The sequence below is a fragment of the Propithecus coquereli genome, unplaced genomic scaffold (genome assembly GCF_000956105.1).
Source record: "Propithecus coquereli isolate 6110/MARCELLA unplaced genomic scaffold, Pcoq_1.0 Scaffold213, whole genome shotgun sequence".
Lineage (NCBI taxonomy): Eukaryota > Metazoa > Chordata > Mammalia > Primates > Indriidae > Propithecus > Propithecus coquereli.
The window spans coordinates 393,961-411,998 of record NW_012146412.1 but is presented as its reverse complement, the minus strand read 5'-3'; the positions used below and the strand labels follow the sequence as shown (position 1 = coordinate 411,998).

At 48.5% G+C, this 18,038-nt stretch overlaps 1 protein-coding gene across 4 annotated transcripts in view; it reads right to left on the bottom strand.

Moving 5' to 3' along the window:
* Window positions 1-11,102: 11,102 nt before the first annotated feature.
* Window positions 11,103-18,038, bottom strand: part of RBM47 (RNA binding motif protein 47) — a 177,801-nt gene continuing 170,865 nt past the window's right edge. For all 4 annotated transcript variants that reach the window (XM_012644510.1, XM_012644509.1, XM_012644511.1 and 1 more), the window contains one exon: window positions 11,103-13,844. In XM_012644510.1, coding sequence (XP_012499964.1) covers window positions 13,611-13,844 — 234 coding nt within the window. In that variant the 3' untranslated portion in view covers window positions 11,103-13,610. The remainder of the gene's footprint in view (window positions 13,845-18,038) is intronic.

Sequence of the window (18,038 nt, the reverse complement as noted above, 5' to 3'; positions counted from 1 at the left end):
AATCTTCCATTTACAGGAAGGAAATGGAAGCCTGGAGAAGCCAGATACTTGCCCAGGGAGCCCCCAGCTGAGCACAAAGCCAGGTTTCCAACACACTCTTGGCCACCACACTCTAAAGTTAGACCCTATTTCGGTGGGGTTGTCAAAATGCTGGATTGTCATATCTGAAACATGATTGGCACGTTGCAACTGCTGATTCGTAGGTGACCAGTACAACTGGGGGAAAAACCACCCGGCCTCCCCGGGGTGAAAGGATTATACCTCTCAGCTCACCTTCCCACAGGCCTCTCCAAAAACGCTGTGCGATGCTGACACACGAGCTGAAGTCGGGTCAGGTGCCAGTCCCTGTGCATTTACTTCCTGATTAGCTGCAGCCCTGGCCCTGTCGCTGCGGACACAGAGGCCAAGAGGATGTTAGCTTTCTCACGGGACGAGGTGGGATCGAGGCTCCCGCAGCCCTGGGGGGTGGCGCCCAGCCGGCTCGCGTCTCTTCCTGCCCCTTCCCGCTCGCAGTGGCCTGGCGGTTTTTCCTGCCTCCACGTCCCCACTGTCCCCAGCAGGCCCTGCTTCACGCCAGAACCTTTGCCCCAGTCCTCCCTCCCGCTGTCCCGTAAGGGCCTGTCCCACGTGCCGTTGCTCCCGGGCCTGCTCGCTGCCTCCGGGCTGACCGATGAGCGGGTCGCGGAGACGCTGGCGCCCTGCAGGCAACAGTCGAAATCCAGAGGGTGGTAGAATCGCCCAGGTTGTGAGCGGTCTGTCAGGGAGGGGGCGCCACGCAGGCCTGGGAGGGGACACGGGGCGGGAGCCTGGCTCTGCGTCCCTCCCTCCCCGCCGGGCGGAGCGAGCGCGACTTCCTGGCGTCCGTTTCCCACGCGAATGCCAAACCTAGCGGGACGCGGTCGCTCCCAGCTCTGCCCTGGCTCGCTCCGCATCGTCTTCCGCGCGCAAAGAAAACGGCAGACGCGCAAAAGCACGCAGGCTAGTGTTAAAGCGGCGCTTTGACACGCTCCGTGCGCGTCTCTCGTCTTGAGCACAGCCTGGAGAGATTAGCGTTACCGTCTCATTTTATTGATGAAGAAACAGATTCAGTGACTGGCCCAGATGTTCATAAGAACTCAGTCTGAGACGGGCTCGTCTGCCCGCGTCGTCCTCGCTGCTCCCCTTATGCAGGGACGGGCGTCCCTCGGCTGCAGCGCCCCCGGAGCGCGGGCCGCGGCTGGCTCTGCCGGCTCGTGAGAGCCGATTGTTTGATGCTCAGGAGCTTGACATGCCGATTGCTAGACACAGCGGTTATTAAAAATCAAACTATATAAACTTAACATGAAATAAATTCTGTTAAAAACACGGGTAATAAAGACTTAAAACTCACCACCATTATCTGTGCTCTTAGGGTCATTGGCGTCCGCTGCGCCTGCGTGGGCACGCGCTGTTCAAGGCCGGCCTGTCACGGCTCTTGCCGACTTTGCGTTCAGCGGTGGCACCTCGGTAGTTTGAAATCAGCCGCGAGGGTAGTATTTGCACAACAGAACTTGATAAACGCCACAATCAGGTTTTTTCTTTCTGGAGCGCTCCTGGTAAACCACTGCTCTAGTTCAGAACCTCTGCATCTTGGGGCTAAAAGAACCAGAGAAGACATCTGATTTGGTGGGCTCCAGTCGTGTTCTATACCGGGGAACACGATCTTGTCAAATGCCAGGCAGTAGCCTAGTGCATGACACAGGAAGGAGCAGACTTGGCCTAGCTGGTGTCTTAAGCCTTTAAGCTTTACGGCAGACTTTTACGTAGCAATAAAAAACGGAAACACAGTTTCCCCCGTGTCTCTGACTGTGGCTTCTCCCACACACGCACGGGCGTCTCTCCTTCTAACTGCCTCCCCATCACTGGTGCTCCCCAAAGCTCTGCTCATGATCCATCTCCTCTGTGGCGTGTCCACTCTTCCTGTCCGAGCTCCCTCATCCCGTGTCCTTAGCTGCCAAATGGGCGTGTATCAGGTGTGGGTTTCTGAAAGAGTCCTAATCACAGCACCTCTTTCCCCTTCTATATTCTGAATAAACTGAAAAATGAACGAGTTAAAATGGATACTAGAAACATATAAAAACCAGACATATTTCTATACATTAGCAATGAACAATCCAAAAACGAAATTAACAATTCCATTTACAAGAGCATCAAAAAGAATAAAATAGGAATAAATTTAACTAAGGTGAGAAGTTCTGCATCTTCAGGTTGGTCGATGGGTCTTTGCCGGTTTCTGATGCAGCGAGCTGATTTCACGGGATACCTGGCTGTTTCTGGTCCTGGTGCTGATCGGTGGGCGCTGTGGCCGGTCGGCCTGTGCGCAGCCGTCGTGGCCAGGTGCGGGGTTTGGCTGTGTCTTCCAGCCAGATCCCCGGGGCATCCGAGGGTGCCGGTACTACAGAACCCTGGGGCCTGTCACACCCTCCACCAGGCCCTGCCTTGCGTGGCCATGGCAACTTTTGCTTTGGGTCGCCCTAGTTACCTTTCCTTCCCACCGGTGGGGGTGTGGGGAGTGGGGTGGCGGCACGTGGAAACATCACGTGGCCTTGTGGGGGACCGGGAACCAGCAGCGCTGTCTCAGGCATGTCTCTCCGGCCACCTGCCTTCAACACGTCATTCTGCCTTTGTGCGCGTGCTGGAGGGGACAGGCACATTGTGCTGGGTGCAGTGTCCTTTGACTCTCCTCGAACAAAGGATTTGGATTATCTTGTCTTGTTCCTCTGTACCAAAATATTTCAAAAATCTTCACTCACCCACTTGCCAACTTTTTTGACTCTGGACCAGAACTTTTGTCACTGACTTCCTGCCCTTTCTCTTACATGTTGCCTTCTCCTCCTCCTTTTCTGTGGCGCGGAGATGCTGCTTTAGTCCATCTGGGGTTTCCTACGTGTGCGCGTGCACGCGTGGGCGTGCACGACTCGGAGCCCGCCGGCGGCGCGCAGGTGCCGGGCGGCCCGGGTGCCGGCTGCTGAGCAGTCACGAGAACGTTCCGTGGCCTGAGTTGTTAGGGCGGCCCTTGGAAAGAGCGCTGTCACAAGCAGGAATTCCTTTTCCCTCTCGGAAAGACCCGATTCTAGAACTACCGTCTCACTATGCACCCAAAAGAAGCTGACTTACAGTCCGAGCTGCGGGGGGACGGGGACACCGCTGGCATGCCCCCTTCCCTGGGCCCGGTCCCACCGACACCAGGTGTGGGAGCTCCAGAGCACCATGATTCAAGGCAAATGAAACTACGTTCATTTAAAACGTCCGAAAGTTACACACCGCCTGGGGTTACGGACCCCGCGGCGTCGCTCCGCGTCCCCGTCCCCGGCCGTCGCCCGGACTTGGCGTGCACCCGCGGCCCCGCCCCGTCCCCGCAGCCAGTGCGCCTCCCTGCGCTCGCGGTCTGCTCCGGCTCCGTCGCGGGGCGGCGGGGTCACCCTGCGCGACCTGCGGCTCCGGCCTGCGGAACGGAGGGCGGGAGGACGCTGTCTGGCGGAGCCGTGGCGAGGACGAGACGGGCCAACTCCTGCCAGGGCCCAGCGCAGAGCTGCCGCGCAGTGAGCTCCCCGCTGCGCCGCCAGGAGCCCGGGCGCCGCCCTTCCCTCCGCTGGGTCCCGTCGCGCACCAGCCACCGGCGTGCACTGGCGCTAACTTAACCCCTCTCGAGTCCGTTCCAGGCCCCTTCGCTGTATCGCTGTAGTCCAGCGCACTGTCGCCTCTCGCCTGCTTCCTGCGGCCGCCTCCTAACCGGCCCGCCGCCCTCCCGCACCCCTCCGCCTCCAGTCTGCTCCGTGGCCTGGCCAGAAGCTTCTCTGTAAAGGGCAGTTCTGCTCAAGCCACTCTCCCGTTGAAAATCGGTCACCGACTCCCTCTGTGGTCAGGCTGGAATCCGACGGAGCGGGTGGCCGCCCTGCCCCCTACACATCTCTCTTGGCCTTGCTGTCTCTAGCTCACCTCCATGCTGGGCTTCACTTATTTTGTGTTCTTTACAGACCCATTGTTCCCTTTTTCTAGATTCCTTCTACGCTTCCTCAGCCTTCAGAAGCTAGCTTAGCTCTCCCGCTCCGGGAACAGCTCCCTGAATCCTGAGTCTGGATTATGTGCCCCTTCTTCGAGCTCTCCAAGCACCCAGGATTTATTTTGTCCTAACAATTGTACCCCTACTTTATAACTCTCTCTTAAATTGTCTGTGTTCTCCCTAGACTGGCACCTTCTTGAGGGCAGGACTTTTAAGCTCTCCGTCTTGAATGTCTAGCACAAGGCTTAGTATATAGTAGGTGCTCAATAAGTGCTTGATGAATGAGGTATAACACGGTGGACACTGCTAGAGGGAAAGGAGCTTTGTAAAGGAACTGCAGATAGTTTGGTATAATTGGAGATAATGGTAACCAGCAGAAAGGAACAAAGTCCAGCCTTCAGTAACCAGCGCAGGCCTGGTCAGTCGGAGGGACACCAGCAGCAAATGACCAGGAAGTCCACGCTGACGCATTCCGGCTGAATACAGTTGTCTATATGCAGCTGGAGGATATAATTCAAGAGAGATGTACAGAGGCCAGTTTATAAGGGCTGTGTGTGTTGTAAGCTAAAGTGTCTGAACTTTCAGTGGGATGTCCCTGAAGATTTTTGATGTGAGTGACACTCGGATTTGATTTTAGGAAGATCGCTCGGGGGCTCCAGTGTGGAGGATGAATGGGAAGGAAGCCAGAATGGAGGCAGGAGACATAGGAGGAGGCTGCCAGCACCCATGTCGGACGTTGCAACTCACTGCTAGGTGCCGCGGGGGCTCCACAGAGAAAAGGGGGTGCTGTCCCTGCTCCCCGATCTTTAAGACACAAGGAGCCAGATTCTCCCCTGTGTGACTGCCATGGTAGGACTAACCTTGGGGGAAGAAGAGGAGCTTTCTGAAAAGTGAAAGTGAAACCTTCTAGGGCCAATCTCCCTCGCATCTCTGCAGCATCCTGCTGTATTCAGGACGGAATGTTTAAATTAAAGCCTCAAGCTATCATTGCATGTTTTTGAAACTTCAGATTCCAAGGGCTTTCTTGCCAGTTCCATCTGAGGGGACATATCTAACAGCGGGTGAAAGAGCTGTTCTGTAAGAGGCGCACTGGAATGTCTGCCGAACCCGAGAAGTAGGGCTTACACTGAGCCGACCGAGTCGTTCTACAGAACCATGTAGCTCTTGCACTACTTGCGCCAGAGTTGAACCTCACGTGAGTTTTATTCAGGTTCCAGAAGGTGATCTCATCGATTGTCGAATCTGTAAGTTAATACTTAAACTCCCATTTCTGGAGTCAGACCGAGTAGTATACAAATGTTGGCTCTTCCACTCACACAGCTGAATCTCTCTCTGACTCTCAGTTTCCTTATATGTGAAATTAGGGGGCAAAACAATAATAACCACTTCATAGTCATTGTGAGGATTTGATGAGATATTGCATTTAGAGTCCTGGGCACAGAGCTTGGCACATGGTAAACAGTCACACAATATTATTTAATTTAGAGTATCACTGTGCTCTTGGGCAAATTATTTATCCCTTTAGGCCTCAATTTCTTTTTTGATAAAGAGAAGATAATGCTCACCATCCTATCTTCAGTCCCTACTACAAAGCCTGGCACATACTGGATGCTTGAAAAACACTTCTCGAATGAGCGAATGGGGAGGAAGAGACGAATGTTCCGTGACTGTCTTACAAGACGGCCACGGGGCTCACGTGCGCGAGCTGGGGAGGCTGCTGTGGGCAGCGAGATGCTACTCGAAGACGAGCTGATGATCCTTGACTGCCACCTCTTCGGCATTTTCCGTGACATGTCTCGCATCTGAGACACTTGTGGTCAATACTGTTCAATGAACTCTCCGGAGGGTCTGATCATTTGGCCCCTGGAGACTCAGCACTCTCAGGCTGGCCGCCCTAGACTGGGCAGCCTTTGTGGGACCATGGCAGGGGCAGGCAAAGGGCCTCCTGACCCCTGAAGCGATCTCTTCATTTCACTGGCTGTGGCCTGATGTTGCAGAATTGGGGCTTTATTCATCAGTTTATTGCACAAGGCATTTGTCCTTGGTGAAAAACACACAACTCCCCTCGGTGCGAAAGTAGTTTCTTCCCGCCCCTCCTGCGGGCAGAGCTGGGTAGGCGTGCTGCTGCGGGAGAGGCGGAGGCACCGGGAAAAAGGTCATCCTGCGGACCCGGAGGCTCCAGCACGGTTCGTAGCCCATGCTCTGCCGCATGTGTGCCCTTTGGTCCTTCCTTTCCACTTGCTCCAGTGACCTCCATGAGGAAGTGACTCTGTCGGGAGATCACTGTAACTTCTAGAACAAACGGCGACTCGGAGTCCTTATAAAATGGGTGAATTATAAGCCCCCTGGGCGCAGCCCAGCTCCGCACTGAGCTGGCCCCAGGTCAGAACCAGGCTCCTCCACTCACTCGCCAGCTCTGTGATCCGGGGCAAGTTATTAAACCTCCTTCTGCCTCTTTGCTTTTCTTCTGTAAAATGTGGCAATAGTAATAGTTACCTCATGTATGAAAAAATGACCCCAAAACTTCTACCAGTGCTGTTAGAAGTCAGGATGGCAGTTTATCTTGATGAGGTGGTCACCGGAAAGAACCACAGGGAAGCTTCTGGAATACTGGTCTGGTTCCTCATCTGGATGCTGGGTACATGGCTGTGCTCAGTTTGTGAACATTCGTCATGCTGTGACATGCGCACCATTCTGTATCTATGCTTTCTTTTTTTTTTTTTAGAGACGGGGTCTCGCTCTTGCCCAGGCTAGTCTCGAACTCCTGAGCTCAAACGATCCGCCCGCCTTGGCCTCCCAGAGTGCTAGGATTACAGGCGTGAGCCACCGTGCCCGGCCTATGCTATCTTTCAATAAGAAGTTTTTAAGACATCCGTGTAAACTACTTGATGTATGGTGAGTATTCAGTTGGCATGTAGTGAGTCAGCCATTACTCTTATTTTCTGCTGAGCGATCACCATCTAAGACTTGAACATTGTTCTCAAACATAAGGAAAATGAAGAGCAAGAACAAGAAATGCTCACCGAAGGCAGCCTTCACTGAGTGCACAATGGTTTGGATATTTGCACTTAAGAATTGGGAAATTCTGCCAACTAGATTATTTTTGCTGTTGTTTCTTGTACTGGAAAGATTCCCTCTATAAATGCTAGAGCACATTTAGAATCAGTTGCATTTCCAGAATTTCACTTCTTAGGGGAAGCATCTTATTTGAAAAGGGGAGATTAGCTGAGTCCACCTAGCACTTTCCGGAAGATTGAGAAGGTTCAAACGGCCGTATTTGAGCTGGGGTGGCAAGGACTGTGAGGCCGTTGGAAATGATACCATCCCCGCGTGCTACCACAGCTTGGAAGAAAGGTCCTGAAAAAGGAGAGGAAACATCCCAGCAAAATGGCACTGGCTTGGCCCGCCATTATCATAATATCATAAGCTCAGTGTCTTGACCCCGCACCCCAGCAAGGTCATTTCAGAAACAACTGGACTTCGGTGACACGTCTTGCCTGCCTCAGAATGACTAAGGCCTATTTAAGCCTCATGGTTGGTTAATCATTAATGAAGATTTTTTGACAAACAAAGTAGAGCAAGTCAAGAAATAAGGGTGGCTAAAAATTAGCTCAGCAAAGATCAAATTTCTTGCACATGCAGGGTTTGGCGTTGCTGTTGTTTGTGGGTGTAGCGTGCAGAATGGAGGTGCACGGAAATAGGACCCTACTGGGGAAGCCAGTGCGGCTCTGAAGATCTTACTTGGGACCCTCCCCCGCCCTCACAGTCATCTGGAGAACGGTAGCCCCCATCACCTTTGCTGAGAAGGCTGCATTCCTGTCCCAAGGGGGCTTTACCTAGGAACAGTGGGGACACGCTGGCAGGCACATGCAGCTGCTAACCCCAGAGAGGAAAGGGTAGAAGGTTCCAGAGGCTGGAAGCTGGACCTGAAGAAGGAAGGGGTGGGCAACCCTACAAACTCTCCTGGGCAGGATCAGTGTTGACAAGCATTCCCTGGGGCCAGGAAGGCAGCAGGGAGGAAGCTTCCCGCCTGGGGGAGCCCTCAGATGCACTGTGCTAAAGACTGTCGTCTTCAGCAGGGTGAATAAATGCAGGGCCCCATCATTTTCTGAAAGTCCTAAGGAAGAAGGAATGATTTAGGGTTCTTACCACTTGAGTGTTGGCTCCCATCCTCTGTTGTGGGGACTAAAACTCTTCCTCCCACAGTTAATGCAGGTCCATAGACCACGCCTGACGCTGAATGGAGCGAAGGCTGGGCTGCTGCACACCCATTCTCCTTCTCCTCTGAGGCGCCTTGAACTGCTTTCAGGGCCGTGACTGTTTTTCCTCTGGGCCTGGGCCTTTCCTCTTATTTCCTCCTGGCTCATCTGCCCCAACTCCTACTCATTCTGCAGATCTCTGCGCAGAAGCCACGTCTCCCCCAAAGCGTTATGAACTCCCTGCCCAAGCCCGGGTGGGTGTCCCTCCCATGAAACACCGTCCCATCATGCCTGGGATTTTCCAGAAGGCAGAGAGGGTCACTTCTGTTGACTGTTTCTCCGGTGTTCCCTGTTAGACCGGCACAGTCGGCCCTCATCAATGGGTATTGAATGAATGGGCGAATAAAAGAATAAAAAGGCTTAAAACGGAAAGGCTTGATGGAATTGATATGGAGGAATGCACTCACACTACCGTTTTAAAAGGGGAAGGGAAAGGAAATAACTTTCTAGAAGAGTGCCTACAACATACCAGGCTTTTAAAGATTCATTAACTCATCAGATTTTCACAATGACCTTATGAGGTCAGAATTATTACCTCTATTTTACCAACTAAGAAACTGGTGCACAAAGAGGCAAGGAGGCTTTTCCAAGTTCAAATGACTGGGAAGCGGCAGAGTTGAGGTTTCTCTCCAGGCGTTCTGACTGCAAACCCTGACTGTTTACTAGGCTGCGGCGCTTGCTCATAGAGGTAAGTATTTGCGGAATCACATTTTTTCCCCAGGTTTATTAGCATGCGGACTTAGAAAACAGGAATACTGGGCATCTAGATAGGGAAGACTGATAAACAAAAGAAGGAGAAAGAAAAGGCTATAACCAGTCTGGTAGCTTAGACCTTGGAATTGAAGCAAAACATTTTGCAAAACTTTTTTTAATGCAAAACATTATTTAAACCTAATCCTATGTTTGACCTTGGGGGTTCAAAAATGGGGAATGTGTCAAGGAAGAGGTAGGATAAGGTAAGTACTATGTGTCAACTTAGTAATTTTTTTAAAAGTTGAAGATTCTCTCCATGTAAAAATGAAAAGAAAAACTAAAAAAAAAAAAAAAAGTTGAAGATGTATTTTTCTTAGGGTCATGGTGTCAAAATGTCATTTTGTCAAAACGGCTATGCCAAAATGTCAAACTTCATATGATTAAAAAAAAACAAAAAAACAACAAAACCCAAAACCAACTCTGATATAAAAGCTAAGTGCCCAGAATACTTTATAATAAAGATAATATCATGTAAAAACTGAGGCAATGTACAAGAAACATTAGGTTTTCTAATTGTTCTGACTTTCAACTAGATCAGTGCTTTGTTATGTTGTCATGACATACTTTTGGAATAAAAAAGTGGGGCACGTACTCTAGTAAAGAATCAGGACGTAGAGTTGACTTCCTATGCTGGCTGGTCAGCCTCCTTCAGAGTCTTTGGGACAGCCTCGTCGTCAGAATCCCTAAATCCGCCAGCGCACACATTTTCGCCAGCCCTGCTTACCGCTGCGGTCTTCCAGGTTGAGAGGAGGCATTTTCAGCCATTTTTTCCACTCCCTAAGTTACATATAAAAACACACAAAAAGCCAACAGGAAAGAGACTACACTCGTCGAAAGGCTTTGCTTTTCTTACTCGATTTTCTTACTCTACTCTATTTACCCATTTCCAGGGGCAGTGTACTGCCGGGAAGGATCTGGGCCTTGGAGTCTGAGTGCAGATTTTAGTCCTGGTTATTTCCAATTGTGTGACCTTGGCCAGCCCCCCATCTGCTGTGCCTGTATCGCTGAGTTCTTGCGAGGCCCACGTGAGATGATGGAAGCCAAGGAGCCGAGTGAATCTCATGGTGACAGCATTTATCCTCACTTGACATACTATTGACCTCCTCGTTTTGTCTGTTCCCCCACTATAATGTAAGCCGTACACGCAAAATTGTTCATTCTGTTGCTGCAGCACCTGGGAGAGATACAGTACGTGATCTGTACGACTGTTAATTCTTTTTCTAATGAGATGAATCTAACTCTGAATGTGATTCAGCAACTTGAAGTGCATCTACAGTTTTCTCTTAGAGTAAGAGGGAATCAGCAGATCTTGTTGCCCTTAAAAACATTGCCTAATGATCTGTCATTTTGGGAGGTTTCCCAGCCTATTCTGCCTCTAAAAGGGCCTTTATCCATTTTAAGAGGAAACGGGAAGTTAGAATTCCGAGAAATGGACGTTGGGAAGTCATAACCCACGTTCAATGTTAGGAAGGTAAAATTCTTACTCATGGGCAGACTAAATGGAACAATTTTTAGAAGGAACTCCACTGACAACCCACCACCTTCCCTCCTGTCATTCGATTGACTTTGCTGATAAATACCGTCTGAAGTTAGTGATGATCTCTAGAGAAAAGGGAAGTGTTCTGTTAACCCTGCTGTGCACTGTGAAAAGGAGAAACAAGGTGGCTTTGGTTTCAAACGCAGTGACCAACATCAAGGTCACCCGAGCACATTCACGAGACCACCAAAAAACTCAATGTCACATCAGCGGCCTCCATCTCAAGCTCCGAGTGTAAAGCTTTTGCAATCATAAACAAACCTCAGCACTGCCGCAGTGACGGGCTTTGCCACGCCCTGCTCCAGTCCAGAGGCCGAGTCGTGTTGGAATGAGCTGGCGTTTGCGGATGCTAGTAATTCACATTCCACTGTGCAGCTCAACTCAATGGTGATTCACAGCCGAACACATGACTATAGCTTGCCAATTTCCCCACCTGAAAACACTGAATTAGCTGATCCCTTCTGTGCTATAAGGGTTTTGTTAATTTTGCTAGAAAAAAAATAAATCAGTATAAAGAAAACACAATTTAAAATAAGGTCTTGAAATTGCTTTGAAGAAAGCTTTATTTTCTGCATACATCCTGTGAATGTACTGTAAATGGAGCAAATCTACATGAAAGTTTTTCAAGTACGAAGCAGCTAAAGATAACTAAACTACTAGCATGTCTGAAAACAGAACTCTAAAACTTTTTTTTTGTACATTTATATAGTTTGTTCTTAACCCTAAAAAAAAAAAAGTTCACATTTCAAGTTATAAACTCACCTCAGTAGTGTACATGAAATGGTTCTGAAACGACAGGGACAGACAGGCCCACGCGGGGACGCAGCTCCCCGACACTTCGCTGGCTATGTCACCAACGTTTGTTTCTAAGGTAGTTTGGTAGTTGCCATGTTAAAATACCATTTTCTTTCTTTCTTGCAAATAATTCACAGGCACATGTAAAATACAGTAGAGACTGGGTCAGAGTTCCACCCGGGGAACCTCTGTGACAATCTTTCTCACAGCCCAGGGGTGAGGATCGGATCCAAAACGCACTTTGTTGAATTGCTCGTTCCAACAGGTTCGGGGTTGGGTGCAGCTTGCTGGGCACATGATCAGGAACATTGCACAGTTACTTTCTGCCATTTAAGAGCGATGGCAGGGAATGTTAGGAATGCTTAAAGGCCTCAGCGGGCACTCAGTGATTTTATAGAATAGTTAAATAAATATCGCTTATACATAAAGCTCATCTCTCATCCCAAGATGAGAGGGTAAAAGGCATTTGGGGATCTCTTAATTTAAAACAAAACAAAAGTATTGGCTAAGGCCATGATCCTATTATTAATCCACAAGTAAGAATTCCACCATCAAAAAAAACAAACCAGTGAGTGGAAAGATTTTATGGATCTAACATGACACAAAAACCCAATTCTGTATCTGCTACCGTATTGCACACCTCACTTCCTTGATTGAGCCTTTAAAAAAATTCCACGTTGATATAGTTCATAAAGCAGATGACAGTCTTAACGTTTTACTGTATTTTACATTCACTCTGCTAAACAGAAGCCTTTACACAGGCACGAAACACTGCAACAATACATTTATTTCCTAATAAAACAAACCTCTTTAATAACAGTGAAACAAAATGGTATCATTTTGCATTAAACTACATACTATGAAGTTCTACAACAAAAAAGGACTAAAAACAAGCATTAGGAGATATTTACAAACTATCTTTTAACTCCTATAGGTCTCTCCTCCTCCTCTGGAGGTGCACACCCCGGTTTAGTTCACCTGCCAAGTGCCCAGCAACAGAGGAAAGCCCCATTCTACAAACACAATGCTTGCAACACCCTTGAGGACAGACATTTCGCAAGAAACATGCTAAGGCAGCTAGAAGCAGAAGTCTCTGCTGACGACAGCCTTTGGGGGTGTTGTCTGCAATAACATACATTCTTTGCCCCTGCAAACTCACACTTCAAAAATGAATAAAAGCATTAGAATGGGAATTAAAGTTTTATATTGGGCAATGCAATAGGCTATGCAAAGATGTCTTACACAAACCTATTAAAACCTTGTGCTTACTCTGCTATTGAAAATAGCACACATAGAAGATAATACCTCCCCACCAAAACAAACAAACAAAAAAACCCACAAGAAAACAAAAAACCCCAGCAAAAACCCAAGGAGAAGTAGTATAAAACCCACCAGCTGTTCCCTCTACCAGAGTTACTTGTTTGTCCTAGACTTGCCAAACACGGGGGTTGGTTTGGGATTTGGGGAGGAGGGGAGAGGGTGAGAGATGGAGGTGGTGGGGCATTTTTAAGGGTAAAGGCACACGGAGAATAAGCGCAGGGCGACAGTGGCAGGTGAGCACTTTCCAGTGTTTGGACTCAGGAAGTATGACAAGTCTTTTCAGTGTTGGCTTAAGGAGAGACTGAGTGTTTAACTTCTTTTAAAAACCAGAACCGCCATGGCTAACACATAGTAACACCGTCAACCCTTAACACCAGTGGAAATAGAGAGGTTTTACTCATTTTAAAATTGCACTTTCCAGTATAACCTTTAAAATAACGTTTTATGTAGTATTTTAAAGCACTACTGTATCTCTGAATATTGAATATATTTTTCAAAATAGTTCCCTAGCTGCTCAAGTGTGCTTTTTAAATCTATAGTTGATATATTATTGAAGATACTACAAAATAGAAATCTCTGGAGTGCAGAAGTTAAGAAAATAACCTTCATACTGAAAATATATCCTTAAAAAAAACAACAAAAACCTCTATACAAATGTGGTACGGCATACAAATTTTTAAAAGATGGTATCAAGGCACGAACCATTGCAAGTCTCTTAGAAATGTATGAACACAGGCCTGCTAAACTGAAAATAGTCTTAAAAAACTAGTGAAAACTTCATGTATATAAAATATTTCAGTATGGGATTTCATAGCATTCTTCACTTTCAGGCTGCATGTATGTGCGAATCCACCATGTTCTTTCTTCATAAATAGTAAAGCGTTCCTTCAGCGGCGTTCCCGCGGTTTGCCTTCGCTGTCAGCGCTCAGTACGTCTGGTAGACGTCGGGGATGGGGACCTGAATGGCGGCGGCGGGGAAGGCCTGAGGTATGTAGCCCGCGTAGCCCCCGTACACGGCGGCCGCCGCGTTCTTCTGCAGCGTGGCGATCGTGGCTGCGGCCGGAGCGGCGAACGGCACGTAGCTGGCCCCGTAGAGCCCGGCCGTGGGAATCCTCTGCACGTTGGGAGCCACCGTGTAGACGGGAGTTATCGGGCGGCCCTGAGGAGGGAAGACAAAAAGAATCCTTCCTGAACGCGCGTACGTACCTGTCGTCCGCTCATTCAACCAGCTCCTCCCCGGGAATGGGGCGCAGAGAGGCCAAAGCGCAGGTTTCCATTCTCAGGACAGGAAGGCGGAGGCGCACACACATAGGAGCAGCGTAAGGAGTAAGATGAGGCAGGGTAAGAGACACGGAAGAGGGAAGGTGGAGTGGCGCCCTCAGATTCCATGCGCGCGACCTCGTGAGAGCGAGAGAACGAGGAAGCCAGGGGAAAGCTGGAGCAGAGCTGCCTTCGCTGTGTGCGGGGGCTGGTTCCGGCGCCCCTGTGGGTACCGCTGTCCTCAGATGCTCAGCCCCTGGTGAGACAGACACGGTATTTGTACGCAGCCTGTGCACGTAACCCACGTATACTGTACATCATCTCCAGATTACTTACAACACCTAATACAATGTAAATGCCACATATATAAAAGTTATAGCGTATTTTTATTTGTATTTTTTATTGTTGTATTCTTTTATTGTTTTTATTTTTTCAAATATTTTCAAGCCACAATTGTTGAATCTGCGGAGGCAGAAGCTGTGGATAAGGAGGCCTTCTCTGAGCTGTACTCTGAATCTTCCACCCTCCATTCCACTCAATCGGTCTACGCCTCAGAGCGAGCTAGGGAAGGGAATTGAGAATCTACTAAAAATAAATATTTTTCCTAAAACATGGCCCCTATGTGCCAGCTGCCTCAACTCATACTTCACTGATGAAACACAGTCTGTTTCGAGAACAGAGAGGAGAGCAGCCTGTGCTAATGTAGTGCAACAAGGCATCCTGGTCTCCGAAGGGGCAGCGTCTTAAGCTACGACCTTAAAAAACTGTGACCATACACAATTTTCAGCCAATGTGATGGTTTCCACCATCTCCCACCTAAGATACGACACCACTAAATACGCAAACTGTTGTAGAGCTTAGAGAAGGAACCAGATAACTTGGGAGCTGGAGAAGACATCTCAGAAGTAGGGACATTTGAGCTGGGTTTTGAAGGATTAGGAGGAGTTTCCGAGTGAGGAGGAAGTAGGGACGGAAGGACAAGCCAAGTGAAGCTGCCTCAACTGCAGACGGCCACCACCGGCTCTGTGAAAGTCCCTGCTGCTTCCTTCTGTCCACTGGGAAGTGCAGTACACTAGATTTTCAGAACAAACAGGAGTCCAAGTGGGAAGACTGTGGTCAGTGTTTCCCAAAGTGCTTGCCGTGGAGCTGCTTTATGGAAAAGGGATTTTGGATAAAATAGTAATAAAACATTCATTTAACAAAATATCTGGCACGTCTTATGTTCCACAGAACACCCTGTAGTACAGTCTCTCTATGTCTTAATACATGTTCAAAATAAACAATTCAGGATATATGAAATGGGGAATTAGTAAAATTAATTCTTCCTGGATTTTTCTAAAGGAATTAGTTCCCATTTATCTTACAAAATCTGCAAATTAGAACCACAAAATTCTGTTCAAAGGAACTTATAACCTAAGAGTACTTTTTCACTTGTAATCAAAATAATAATCATACTAATGACAATCAGAACAACTAATAACGACTGAGAGACTATTGTCTGCCAGGCAGTAAGTGCCTCATTTGTATGCGAGTACTGAATCGTCACAGCCACCAGCAAAGCTGGCACCATGACTACATGGAGAAGTGTGGGTGTGTTAGATGTGTTCGGTGACTCGCACAAAGAGACACAGCTTTTAAGCCACAGAGCCTGCAACTCTGGAGCCTACACTTTTAGCCCCAGGTTATCTCGCCTCCTGCGACTCTATCCAACGGGTGTTTCGTGAGCGACCCTTTACGACCTGGGAGGGGAGCTTAGAGGAGGGAACACCGTGGTTCACAGAAAGACACAGCCATCTTTTCCACACGTGTGGACACAGGCTTAATAACAAATCAACAAAGGGAGGCCATCACGGAGAAGGTGACACCCGAGAGAAACTGCGCCATGTGCACAGTGCAGCACCGGGCCACGCACGCAAACGTGCACCAGCCCTCGGCCTGAAATCGCTAAACTCATGGCTTCTCTTTTCAGTCCCTGTGATGTCCCTTTTAGGGTGGCATTCACTGTGACATAAGGACAGAGCATAGGTCAGGCACTGGTCTTCCAGTCCCAACTCTGCCCCGACCAGCCATGTGGCGCTAAGGCAGTTCTGTCGCCTCCCTGAGCCTTACTTGTCTGACGCGCAGGAAGACCGCGCACACGGGAAAGACTTCTGCAGAGAGCCACACGCGGCGCAGTGCGTCCCCCCCGTACCCACGGTTTTACTCTCTGAAGTTTCAGTTACCTGCGGTCAATTATGATCTGAAAATATTAATGGAAAATTCCAAAAATAAACAATTCACGAGTTTTAAATATTATGCCATTCTGAGTAACACAATGAAATCTCGTCCCTCTCCGGCCTGGAAGCGAATCGCTCCTTTGTCCGGCGCATCCACGCTGCCTGCGCTCCTGCCCGCGAGTCGCTCGGCAGCCGCCTCAGTCATCAGGTCGACTGTCACAGTGTTCAAGTCACCCTTATTTTACTTAATATTGGCCCCAAAGCACAAGAGCAGCGACACCAGCAATTTGGATATGTCAAAGAGAAGCCATAAAGTGCTTCCTTTAAGTGAAAAGGTGAAACTTCTTGACTTAGTAGAAAAAAAAAAGTATGCCCAGGTTGGTAAAATCTCCAGTAAGAAGGAAATCTTCTATCCCTGAAATTGTGAAGAAGGAAAAAGAAATTCGTGTATATTTAGGGTTTGGTATCGTCTGTGGTTTCAGGCATCCACTGAGGTCTTGAAATGTATCCCCCGTGGATATGTACCGACGTCCAAGTGCGTTAATACGGCTTCATCAAAGAAAAGCACTAAAGAAAAATGCAATAGTGGTAGCGGAGAAACCGTTTATGACTTAACATCTTTAACTTCCAATTCGGGTGACGGTTCCCTGTGGTTTTCCCTGCTGTCAAAGAGGAATGGTTATCCTTGCTCTACCTACACCACAGATTTGCTGTGAACATTGAGAAAAGTATGAGAGATTAGTTCGAAGATGTAATTAAGCCTATACCAGCAAATATTTTTTTATTGCTTGCAAAGGCTACGTGAAATTTTTGATATAAACAGGAATACCCCTGAGCACCTGCAAGGCAGGGGAGGATGACCAAAGGGACCCCACAGGTAGGTTCTGAAAGCCATGCTGGAAGATCAGTTTCCAGTGTGACTCCTGCCCAGAAAGGTGTTCTTCTTGTCGATCAGTAGTGCTTAAAATCCCCCTTCCTCTGCTGCAATTCGGAAGAGAATTCAAAAGAGGTGGAAGGCAGAACATGTCAGAGAACCCGAGTTAAAGACCTCAGATGGGGACGCACAGCACTCAGACTCCAGAGACAGCACCCAGGCCCCACACGCCCGCAGAAGCCATTCTCAAGTTAAAAAGTAAGGGCTCTAGGCATTCTGCAGAATTTGCTCGAGGAGGAAAAATCTCCGTGGGAATCAATGGATTGTACTTCGAGCAAATTCATAAGCAAAGACTGTGAATAAGGACCCAATGGCAACTTCTAGTGCAGACTGATATGAGACAGGAATAGTCTGGGGCCCAGAACATGACCATGGGGCCTGGAATTTGGACCTGACCAGAACTGACACCACTTACCAAAGGTTCATGAGTTTCTCAGTAAAGAAGAATTAGAAATTATCGTCAGATACCACTAAGTATCGTTTGCAAGTTACCACAGATATTTATAGGCAGTCTGCAAGTAGTAACTACACCTAGCTGTCACTCTACAGTGAGTCACCTACAACCGAGTCCTTATTTTGTCTTTTGGAGGTCCGAGTTAAAGAACACTTGATGACATACTGATGGATGGATAACCTCCAACCAGCTTGGCCCTCTGTGAACAATGCAGTCACGACTCAGGCTCAGAGTAGGCAAAGGCAAGTCAACAGCATCCCGTTGAGGAGGTTCACAAGCCTGGCTCTGTTTCCAAATCATTGAGGAACTTGTACGAAATATCAATTCCAGAACTCCAGCCCAGGTCAACTGAATTGGAACCTTCAGAGGTTTGAGTCTAAGAATCTCCGTTTTTTAAACATATGCCCTGGATAATTCTCACTCACCTGGGTGAGAGCCCCTGGGCCCGATTATGATAACTGTGATTGGTGTTGGTGATTCTCTGCCTCA